The 12,533-nt window shown below is 44.6% G+C and overlaps 1 protein-coding gene across 1 annotated transcript in view; it reads left to right on the top strand.

The window, feature by feature from the left end:
• cfap99 (cilia and flagella associated protein 99) overlaps positions 1–12,533 on the top strand; it is a 128,492-nt gene that overhangs the window by 78,815 nt on the left and 37,144 nt on the right. Inside the window, exon 9 of the mRNA XM_078213891.1 lies at positions 7,056–7,144. Coding sequence (XP_078070017.1) covers positions 7,056–7,144 — 89 coding nt within the window. The remainder of the gene's footprint in view (positions 1–7,055; positions 7,145–12,533) is intronic.

The following is a 12,533-nucleotide window of genomic DNA, read 5'->3' as shown; positions in this document are numbered from 1 at the left end:
AAAATATTTGGTTCTGTACTTGAAGTGCTGGAACCAACAGACCAAGAGCTGGAAAGTGGGATTAGGCTCCACTGCAGCCAGTACAGATATGATGGGCTGAGTGGCTTCTCTCTCTGTTGTAAAAGTTTGATAAATTTTTGACAAGTTCCATTCTGGCCTTCAAGGACTCTTCTACATATGGCCTACTGCACACAAACGGAAATACCGCTCCGAGATATTTATTCCTATTCAGATATGGGCTTGAAGGAGTGCATCAGTAAGAGTGCTGGAACAAAGTGTGTGCTCTTTGAAAGTTCTATCTGTGGAGATGCCGGCGTTGGACTGGGGTGGGCACAGTAAGAAGTCTCACAACACCAGGTTAAAGTCCAACAGGTTTATTTGGAATCACAAGCTTTTGGAACACTGCTCCTTCATCAGGTGAGTGAAGCAGTGCTCCAAAAGCTCGTGATTCCAATCAACCTGTTGAACTTTAACCTGGTGTTGTGAGACTTCTTACAAAGTCTTATCTGCTAGCAACTGTGAGGGAGAAGTAGACAAAGACAGGAAAACATATGTTATGGGGTAGATTTTAACATGGCTGAGCATGTGGGATTGGGTGCAGGTCGGGGAGAAATTGAGAGAAATCCTGACTGCAGAAGGAAGCTGGCTCCAACCTGTCAACTTCCAGATTTATTTGGGGCCAAGGGGCGGGTAGCCTCTGAAGGAAGGCAAGGACAGCCTCAGCGGCTCAGAAGGAGGCTACTTGGCCCATCATGAATGCACCAGAATGAATAACACATCCTGCCCCATTTCCACCTTCTCTCAGTGACCCTGCACACTCTCCCTTTTCAGATAACACTCCAATTCCCTTTCAATTGAACCTGCGTCCACCAATCCCTCAGCTGGTGCATTCCAAATCCTAACCACGCGCTGTGTGAAAAGGTTTCTCCTCATATCAACTTGCTTATTTTATTGATCATTTTAAATCCGTGCCCTCTCGTGATCCTTTTACCAATGGGAACAGTTTCTCCTGATCTACTCTGTCCAGACCCATCATGATTTTGAATACTCCTATCAAATCTCCTCGTAGCCTTCTTTACTTTGAGAAGAACAATTCTATGTCCTTCAATTATTTTCATAACTGAAGTTCCTCATCCCTGAAACCAACCTTGTGAATCTTTTCTGCACCCTCTCTCATTTCTGCACATCTTTCCTAAAGGGCGGCACTCAGAACTGGATTAGGCTGAACTAGTGATTTATGCAAATTCAACATATCCTCCTTGCCCCTATTTATAAAACTCAGGATACTGTCTGCTTTATTAGCTGCTCTCTCAAACTGTGCTGACAACTTCAATACTTTATGCACATATACACCTAGGTCCCTCTATTCCACCCCCTTTAGAGTTGTACTTTTATTTTATATTATCTCTCCATATTTTTCCTACCAGAATGAATTACTTCACACTCTTTGCATTGAACTCCATCTGCCACCTGTCTGTCCATTGATCAGCTTGTCTTTGCCCCTTTGAAGTTCTGCTCTATCTCCAGACAGTTCACAGTGCTTCCAAGTTTTGTATCATCCAAAAACTTTGTAATTGTGCCCAGTACACCCTGGTTTAGGTCATTAATACATACCAGGCAAAGCAGGCGTCCCAACACTGACCCCTGGGAAGCCCCGCACAAATACTAAGTCTAGTATACTAGACACATATACCAAGGGGCAGCACGGTGGCACACTGGTTAGCACTGCTACCTCACAGCACCAGGGAACACAGGTTCGATTCCCAGCTAGGGTCACTGTCTGTGTGGAGTTTGCACATTCTCCCTGTGTCTGCGCGGGTTTCCTCTAGGTGCTCCGGTTTGCTCTCTCACTCCAAAGATGTGCGGGTTAGGTGGATTGGCCATGGTAAATTGCCCCTTAGTGTCAGAGGCACGAGCTAGGGTAAATGCATGGGGTTATGGGGATATGGCCTGGGTGGGATTGTGGTCAGTGCACACTCAATGGGCCGAATGGTCTCCTCCTGCACTGTAGGATTCTATGATTCTCCTCTGGGTTGCGGATTGGACCTCCTCAACCTGTAGTCAGCATCCAGTCTGTTCAATTCAGGGTGCCACGCCTGGGTGCATTTCAACAAGTGGTCACTGACATTAAGATTTCTAACGTCCGAGATTCTTGTGGAGGCAGGATTCAATGCAAAGAATGTGAAGTGATTCATTCTACACAGCACTCATGTGGTCCATGACCCACCATTAAACAGTCTCTTCCACCTCACCTCAACCCTCCCACAAAGGTAAAAGTGACAGAAACGGACTCTTTGATTAACAATCTCAGTGCTGAAGGAAATCATTAATTATATTATAATTAAGAAATCAGTGTAGATTTCTCTGGAAATTGCCTGCAACTTATTTCTCAGTAAACCATCAATCTTCATGTAACAACTTTGAATTCCCTTGTGTGAACTGACTTGACAAATGGTGACTCATCGGGCCAGTTATGGAGAACACTGAAACTTGGCATCTGTACTAACACTCGGCACCCACACTGCTAACAAATAAGTGAATTAAAGCTGCATAGAAATTCCACTTTAAATAGAAAAAATATACATTGTAGAGAATTTCTGAGGTTATGTTATCTCTGATTGGGGAGGTGTGACGAGAGATATTATTTTTATTAATTTGGGGGTTTGTTATGTTATTTTGTGAAGCAGGCTTGTGGCTGTGTGCGTGTATTTGTAAAACTAAGTTAATTATGCTGTGGACTGATTGTCTACAAAGTTGAGGACATAAAGGAATGGACGCGTGAATGGGCTGCATTTGAAGCAAATACAGCCAAGCTGAACTTTCTATAAGTAAGCAAGCAGTGCTTGTATAATTTTATGTTATAATTTGCATCAGGCAATAGGGAAGAGTTGTTGTTTTCAGCTGTTAAATTCCAAAGGGAAGGAAAAGAATTTTACAACTTAGAAAAGATCATAAATAAATAAGGCAAGGTTATTCCATTTTATTTGACCCTAAAGTGGGGGAAGTTGGGAGAACATGAAAGATCTTTAAATTCTGTGCAAGTTAAGTTTCAAAGAGGGGCTAAGGACAGTGGAATCAAGATGAAAGAGCAAAAATAATACTTAAGGAGAAATGTTGAGAGCTTCGGAACAAGTGGCCATGAGAGACCTCTTTAAGTGCTGCTCTGTGCTGGGAAAAGAGCTGGGAACAAGCTAAGTGACATCAACCACTCGGTTAAGCAAAAAGCAGTTTGGTATCTGAAGTTTTGAAGTTCCGCAGTGGAAGTGAGGAATAAGATATTGGATGGTATGTCTCATTATAGTGACCATAGCTATTCCTCAGGGATAATATAACTGGAATTTCTGTGGGGAAACATAAGGGATTGTTGCCTAAAGGGGTGTTTACTTGTGAGTCTGACCAACTAGGGAGTCTTTAGGGGAATGTTTTGTGAGACTAATTTTCACTCTGTAATTATAATGTGGTGTGTTTAAGTTTTCTTTTAATGTTCAAAATCCCAAAAGTGTAACTGGAATTTGTATCTTCTGTATTCAATAAACTTATCTTTTTGTGGTCAAAATACAAAAAAAGTAGTATTTTGATACGTGGGCCAAGTTTCCCTTTGGGATTTGGTTTGCACAGCAATTAATATCTGCTGGACCGTTACAGAGGATAGTTCCAAACAGCTCTTACATATAACAGAACCATATCTTCTTGGGAATATAATGATATATTGACAACATAGTGATTTTATTAGTGCATAAATCAGCCAGCAAGTTCAGGGGATGAAGAGACATGCAGGGTGTTGTGAATCTCTCGTACTGGCTGCTTGATTTATTCAGTAGAAGTCTCACAACACCAGGTTAAAGTCCAACAGGTTTATTTGGTAGCACAAGCCACTAGCGTTTGGAGCGCTGCTCCTTCTTCAGGTGAGTGGGAGTTCTGTTCACAAACAGGGGAAGTACTGGACGATGAAGGGTACTCTGTCCGCTGTGTCCTGTGTTTGTCTTCTGAGGAGTTCGGTGCGGTTTTTCGCTGTGGTGCGTCGGAACTGTCGATCGATGAGTCGAGCACCATATCCTGGTCTTATGAGGGCATCTTCGTCAGGTACTGTATAAGGTTAGTACCCTTCGTCGTCCAGTACTTCCCCGGAGCGGAGAAACTACGACATCTTCTCCGGAGCTTTCAACATGTCATCGATGAAGACGAACATCTCACCAAGGCCATCCCCACACCCCCACTTCTTGCCTTCAAACAATCGCACAACCTCAAACAGACCATTGTCCGCAGCAAACTACCCAGCCTTCAGGAGAACAGTGACCACGACACCACACAACCCTGCCACAGCAACCTCTGCAAGACGTGCCGGATCATCAACACGGATGCCATCATCTCACGTGAGAACACCATCCACCAGGTACACAGTACATACACTTGCAACTCGGACAATGTCGTCTACCTGATACGCTGCAGGAAAGGATGTCCCGAGGCATGGTACATTGGGGAGACCATGCAGACGCTACGACAATGGATGAATGAACACCGCTCGACAATCACCAGGCAAGAGTGTTCTCTTCCTGTTGGGGAACACTTCAACGGTCACGGGCATTCGGCCTCTGATCTTCGGGTAAGCGTTCTCCAAGGCGGCCTTCGCGACACACGACAGCGCAGAGTCGCTGAGCAGAAACTGATAGCCAAGTTCCGCACACACGCGGACGGCCTCAACCGGGATATTGGGTTCATGTCACACTATCTGTCACCCCCACAACTTGCCTGGGCTTGCAAAATCTCACTAACTGTCCTGGCTGGAGACAATACACATCTCTTTAACCTGTGCTTAACCCTCTCTCCACTCACATTGTCTGTACCCTTAAGACTTGATTACCTGTAAAGACTCGCATTCCAACCATTATTTTGTAAATTGAGTTTGTGTCTTTATATGCCCTGTTTGTGAACAGAACTCCCACTCACCTGATGAAGGGGCAGCGCTCCGAAAGCTAGTGGCTTGTGCTACCAAATAAACCTGTTGGACTTTAACCTGGTGTTGTGAGACTTCTTACTGTGTTTACCCCAGTCTAATGCCGGCATCTCCACATCATGCTTGATTTATCCCACTCTCCCATTTCCTTTGCATTAATGGCAGCACTTCCTTAAGCCTACCTGAGAAATTTTAAAATTTGCTGGATTTGCACATTATTTTCCATTAAATTTGCCACAGAAAGTTAGGACTTATGCATGTTTTTAATCACATGGTAAGAAGTCTCACAACACCAGGTTAAGGTCCAACAGGTTTATTTGGTATCACGAGCTGCTCCTTCCTCAGGTGAGCGGAGAATTGGGTTCACAGGCAGGGCATATGTAAACAGAGACTCAATTGCAAGATAATGGTTGGAATGTGATTCTTAACTTCGCTTGGCGCCCAAACTGGTGAGTGAGGACTCTGCTAACCAATCAAAGATCAGGTGGCGGGCCAATGAGAAGAATGATGTGGAGATGCCGGCGTTGGACTGGGGTGGGCACAGTAAGAAGTCTCACAACACCAGGTTAAAGCCCAACAGGTTTATGTGGTATCACAAGCTTTCAGAGCGCTGCTCCTTCATCAGATGAGTGGAGAAGTGGGTTCACAAACAGGGCATATATAGACACAGACTCAATTGCAAGATAATGGTTGGAATGCGAGTCTTTACAGGTAATCAAGTCTTTACAGGTATAGACAGTGCAAGTGGAGAGAGGCTTAATCACAGGTTAAAGAGTCGTGAATTGTCTCAAATTAGTCGGATTTTGCAAGCCCAGGCCAAATGGTGGGGGTTGCACGTAGTGTGACATGAACCCAAGGTCCCGGTTGAGGCCATCCTCATGTGTGCAGAACTTGGCTTTCAGTTTCTGCTCGGCGATTCTGCGTTGTCGTGTGTCTTGAAGGCCGCCTTGGAGAACGCTTACCCGAATATCAGAGGCTGAATGCCCTTGACTGCTGAAATGTTCCCCGACAGGAAGGGAACACCTCCTGTCTGGTGATTGTTGCACGGTGTCTGTTCATCCGTTGTCATAGCGAGACCATGCAAACGCTTGTGATACCAAATAAACCTGTTGAACTTTATCCTGGTGTTGTGAGACTTCTTACTGCGCCCACCCCAATCCAACGCCGGCATCTCCACATCTCTAATAACATGAGGATTGTTAGTGCAGCCAATCCCTTCAGCCCACAAAGGGACTATAAATTGTTGAATCTCATTCCAACATTTAGCAAATTGTAATATTAACATTTCTACATTTTTACTAACATTTTCTTTCTGTCTCCCTTCTCTTTCTGTAATTCAATCTTTTCCCCTCCTTTTACATCTCTCCCGATGTTTGATTGAACTGTAATTATCTCACTCTAATTCATCCTCTTCTTCATCATTCTTCATTTTTTCTGAATCCTTACATTTACTTGGTGCAGGAGATAAGTATGTTTATTTATTAATGAAGTTACAGTGAAAATCCCCTAGTCGCCACACCTGTTCGGGTTCACTGAGGGAGAATTCAGCATGGCCAATGCACCTAACCAGCATGTCTTTCGGACTGTGGGAGGAAACCGGAACACCCGGAGGAAACCCACGCAGACACGGGAGAACATGCAAACTCCACACAGACAGTGACCGAAGCCGCGAATCAAACCTGGGTCCCTGGTGCTGCGAGGCAGCAGTGCTAACCACTGTGTTAGGTCCCATCATTCACTGAGGTTCCAGATGCCTCATTAACATAGCCATGCTATTATCAGTCAGCACCTCAAGCAAAAGGGTGCAAAAGAAACTCGCCTTGAAGGATGCAGGAAAAAGTTTACAAGATGTCCTGCTTCAGCAAGATTCGGCCCATCTGAGATGTCTTTGATCAGTTTTACTAATTTCCAATCACTTCCAGGTATTTTTCACTTTGCTTTCATACCTAGATTTGGAGTTAGATGGCTCTCTCTCTTTCAACGAAGCTCGTCATTTGTCAGAGTTGTTATTGTAGCCATGACATGTATCTGGTAAGCTTTGAACATGGATTGACACAATGAGGGTGCAAACAGTGAATTAAATTTTTCTCTCATCAAACAGATGGAAAATATTCCAATAAAACTGAACACAGCAGCCATCCTGAGGGAGAATGTTCTCTACGAGCGCAGAGTGAAAGAAGAACTGCAAAGGTAGTGCACCTTCCGTGCTCTCTGTCGCTGCTTTTATATTGGGTTTAGATGTCACCTTGTCAATCTCTCCTGAACTCCGACCTATCCCTGACCTTTTATTCTGCTCCATATTCTCCAGCCCCCTCTCCAACTATATCATCCATCACATTTCTACCCCTCTTCAGCTCTGAAGAAATCATACAGCCTCAACATGTTAACTCTGTTTCTCTGTCCATAGATGCTGACAGTTTTTCCAACGTTTTTCTGTTTTTATTTCAGATTCACTACCCAACTGGATAATGCTTGGCTGTCTGCCAAACAGCCTTACCCTCCCATTATTTTCAACTTCAATATTTTTATGTCTGATAAAGAAGAATGTTCAAAGGACATTTTTTAAAGCTATCTTTTTTAATGTCCCTCTGACTTTTCACACAGCAGTGTCCTGGAGATTGGTCTTCAATTGCTGGAAATTCCAGGCCAATCCTGGAGGGTTGGCGACCCTATTCAAAACATTGATTTATTGCAAAATCCTAATGAGTTTCACCACTGCTAAATTAATCTGTATTTCAGCTACGTTTGTTGTCCACAATTCCTGTCTATTTTGTTGACAGTGTTGATTCTTTGTTCAGATAAGGTTCGGCAGAGACTAGGTGCATGTTCATTGCGGTGCATAAAATGGCTGCTGCACTACATTTACATATCATGACATCACAGGTTACATGAATATGACCAGCCGGTGCACTGATGTATTTATTCAAACTTTCCTCAGTGCCTCTCTCAGTGACCATTCTTTAGTCATTAATTAGGCCATTCGGCCCATCGAGTCTGCTCCACCATTCGATCATGGCTGATATGCTCCTCATCCCCATTTTCTTGCCTTCTCCCCCTAATCTTTCAACCCATTACCAATTAAAAATCTGTCTAACCCCTCCTTAAATTTACTCACTGTTCCAGCATCCTCCGCACTTTGGGGTAGCAAATTCAACAGATTCACAACCTTTGGGAGAAGTAGTTTCTCCTCAACTGGTTTAAATTTGCTACCCTTTATCCTAAGACTATGACCTCTCGTCCTAGAATGCCCCACAAGAGGAAACATCCGCTCCACGTCTACTTTATCCAGACCTTTTATCATTTTTAATACCTCAATTTGATCGCCCCTCATTCTTCTAAATTCCAGAAAGTAAACTGTTCAATCTCTTTGTCATACGACAAACCCCTCATCTCTGGAACCTCCTCTGACCTGCCTCTAATGCCACTACATCTTTCCTCAAATAAGAGGACCAAAACTGCACAATACTCCAGGTGCGGCCTCACCAATGCCTTGTATCGTTGTAAGACCAGATTATTAGACCAGACAGTAAATGTCATCAAACCATTTGACTACAGGATCTTCCTCACTGAACTTTTATTGTCCTCATCACATTCACACTCCCAGCATGAGTTACTGGTAGTTTTGCCAACTCTTCAAGATCCTCCTGGAGTCTCCGGGAATTAAAGATTAATCTCCTCTCAGGTGCATGAGTAAAGTTATGTTTTTTTTTGAACAATATGGTTCATTTTATTCCAGGGGAGAGAAAAGACTGACTTTTGTTGGGGGAGTGGCAGGTGGGGGGTGGGGGTGGTGGTTGCAGTTGAAGCAGGAGGTCATGAAATAAAACCTCGAAGAAACGTTTGCAGCCCTTGTCATGGAATTGCAGGCAGGAGTCGGAAACCTGGCTGTTTTTTTTCAGCCTCCTAAAATAGGAGAGCCAAGGACAAATGTAGCTCTGCGGTTGTCTAGGCGGGAAAACCAGCTAACTCAGCACAAGTAGCAATGGAACCTGGAAGCTTCCCAGTTTGTGTGACACAGTTCAAACTTGTGAGTTTAAAATGTTGCCGTCAAAAACATGACCATGACAACTATCATCGATTGTTATATAAATCGTCCTTACCCAGTCTGACCTACATGTGACTCCAGAAGCACAGCAATGCAGTTGACTCTTAACTGCCCTCTGAAATGGCCTCCCAAGCAAAGAACAAAGAACAGCACAGGAAACAGGCCCTTCGGCCCTCCAAGCCTGTGCCGCTCCTTGGTCCAACTAGACCAATCGTTTGTATCCCTCCATTCCCAGGCTGCTCATGTGACTATCCAGGTAAGTCTTAAACGATGTCAGCGTGCCTGCCTCCACCACCCTACTTGGCAGCGCATTCCAGGCCCCCACCACCCTCTGTATAAAAAACGTCCCTCTGATGTCTGAGTTATACTTCGCCCCTCTCAGCTTGAGCCCGTGACCCCTCGTGATCGTCACCTCCGACCTGGGAAAAAGCTTCCCACCGTTCACCCTATCTATACCCTTCATAATCTTGTATACCTCTATTAGATCTCCCCTCATTCTCCGTCTTTCCAAGGAGAACAACCCCAGTCTACCCAATCTCTCCTCATAGCTAAGACCCTCCATACCAGGCAACATCCTGGTAAACCTTCTCTGCACTCTCTCCAATGCCTCCATGTCCTTCTGGTAGTGCGGAGACCAGAACTGGACGCAGTACTCCAAATGTGGCCTAACCAGCGTTCTATACAGCTGCATCATCAGACTCCAGCTTTTATACTCTATACCACGTCCTATAAAGGCAAGCATACCATATGCCTTCTTCACCACCTTCTCCACCTGTGTTGCCACCTTCAAGGATTTGTGGACTTGCACACCTAGGTCCCTCTGTGTTTCTATACTCCTGATGACTCTGCCATTTATTGTATAACTCCTCCCTACATTATTTCTTCCAAAATGCATCACTTCGCATTTATCCGGATTAAACTCCATCTGCCACCTCTCCGCCCAATTTTCCAGCCTATCTATATCCTGCTGTATTGCCCGACAATGCTCTTCGCTATCCGCAATTCCAGCCATCTTCGTGTCATCCGCAAACTTGCTGATTACACCAGTTACACCTTCTTCCAAATCATTTATATATATCACAAATAGCAGAGGTCCCAGTACAGAGCCCTGCGGAACACCACTGGTCACAGACCTCCAGCCGGAAAAAGACCCTTCGACCACTACCCTCTGTCTCCTATGGCCAAGCCAGTTCTCCACCCATCTAGCCACTTCTCCTTGTATCCCATGAGCCTTAACCTTCTTAACCAACCTGCCATGTGGGACTTTGTCAAATGCCTTACTGAAATCCATATAGACGACATCCACGGCCCTTCCTTCATCAACCGTTTTTGTCACTTCCTCAAAAAACTCCACCAAATTTGTAAGGCACGACCTCCCTCTTACAAAACCATGCTGTCTGTCACTAATGAGATTGTTCCGTTCTAAATGCACATACATCCTGTCTCTAAGAATCCTCTCCAACAACTTCCCTACCACGGACGTCAAGCTCACCGGCCTATAATTTCCTGGGTTATCCCTGCTACCTTTCTTAAATAACGGGACCACATTCGCTATCCTCCAATCCTCAGGGATCTCACCCGTGTCCAAAGAAGCGACAAAGATTTCCGTCAGAGGCCCAGCAATTTCACCTCTCGTCTCCCTGAGCAGTCGAGGATAGATGCCATCAGGCCCTGGGGCTTTGTCAGTTTTAATGTTCCCTAAAAAACCTAACACTTCCTCTCTTGTAATGGAGATTTTCTCTCACGGGTCAACACCTCCCTCCGAGACACTCCCGGTTAACACGCCCCTCTCCTTCGTGAATAAGCCATTCAGTTCAAAGGCAATTGAGGATGGGCAACAAATGCTGGCCTTGCCAGTGACTCCCACGTCCCATCAAATAATTGTTTTTTAAAGTCAGCTGGAAAAGATTGTGCTTGGTCACAAACAGGACAGCAGGGCCAATTTTAACTCCCTGCCTCTGATGGAAGCTGTAGAGATAGCTCTGGATCACCTCCCATCCTGTTTACGTTGGCTCTCAGGCCATTGCCATCTTGGCTAATGTTCTGACAGGGCGGCTACGGGTGGGAGGTTAAGTGATGAAGCCTCAAGGAATTTATCCAAACACAGTTGGCATAGACTGATTGCGATTGATTGCTGTGATTAGTCCAGAACTCCATTATCATTGTGCCATGTAACTACCCGGCGGTTAGAAAGTTTAATCGATGCACCTTACTCATTTCCCATCGGGCAATTTCAATGATCATCATGAACCATTTTTTGCACTTGCTGCACTCACTTGTGCCAAATGCTGAACGGTATAACTAGTAGTCTTTAAAAAAACATGGTAGGTTTTCCACAGAACTGTTCAGTTAATGTTATCACCGTGCAACAGACCATAGTGCCTGTATAAATTATTTGATGATGAAATAGTGAGTGGTTTGTTCTTAGAAGAACAGAATTGTCCTTTCAATCTTTGGTTATGTTGAACTGTATAAGGTGCTGATGAAGCCACACCTGGAATCCTGTGTACAGTTTTGGTCTCCTTATTTGAGAAGGGATATACTGGCACTGGAGGGGGTGCAGAGGAGATTCACGAGGTTGATTCTGGAGTTGAGAGGGTTGGCTTGTGAGGAGAGACTGAGTGGATTGGGACTATACTCATTGGAATTTAGAAGAATGAGGGGAGATCTTATAGGAACATATCAGATTATGAAGGGACTAGATAAGATAGAAGCAGGGAAATTGTTTCCACTGGCGGGTGAAACTAGAACTAAGGGGCATAGCTTCAAAATAAGGGGGAGCAGATTTAGGACTGAGTTGAGGAGGAACTTCTTCACACAAAGGGTTGTGAATCTGTGGAATTCCCTGCCCAGTGAAGCAGTTGAGGCTACCTCATTGAATGTTTTTAAGGCAAAGATTGATAAACGTTTGAACAGTAAAGGAATTAAGGGTTATGGTGAGCGGGCGGGTAAGTGGAGCTGAGTCCACAAAAAGATCAGCTATGATCTTGTTGAGTGGTGGAGCAGGTTTGAGGGACCAAATGGCCTACTCCTGCTCCTCGATCTTTTGTTTTTATGACTGATTGTCCCACTTGAAAAGCCCCCAACAGCTGAGGAGCACCTTAGACTGGTCACCTCATCTTTAGAGACATGTTTGCAGTTCCCCTGCTGCTGGCAGTGTTTCAAATAGAGGCTGTGTTGCAGATGTAGACTGACAGCATGGTTCTTATGTCACACAGGAAATGTACGCAAAATTGAGTAGCAAATTCACTCATCTTATTCCTGATGCCAACACACGTACTCCTCCTTGCAGTTAGGTCAGTGACAAACATTGAACATTCCTGAATAAATTACAGGTGCGACCACAGCAATTTCCATGGATTTCTTCACAACACCCAGACGTTTGGCGCATTGAGAGCCAATCTCACTGAAACTTCAGCTTCAAGTTTCTAATCTTCCCATTTGAAGATCTTGCTTTGGAGTTCTTTCCAAAAGTTGCTCCCACTCGGGTGCTTTCAACAATGGCCCAACCTGCAGAGTTTCAGTCTCGTCTTC

Source organism: Mustelus asterias, chromosome 6 (assembly GCF_964213995.1).
Source record: "Mustelus asterias chromosome 6, sMusAst1.hap1.1, whole genome shotgun sequence".
Classification (NCBI taxonomy): Eukaryota; Metazoa; Chordata; class Chondrichthyes; order Carcharhiniformes; family Triakidae; genus Mustelus; species Mustelus asterias.
The sequence above is the reverse complement of the archived record's forward strand: the minus strand, read 5'-3'. Positions and strand labels throughout refer to the sequence as shown.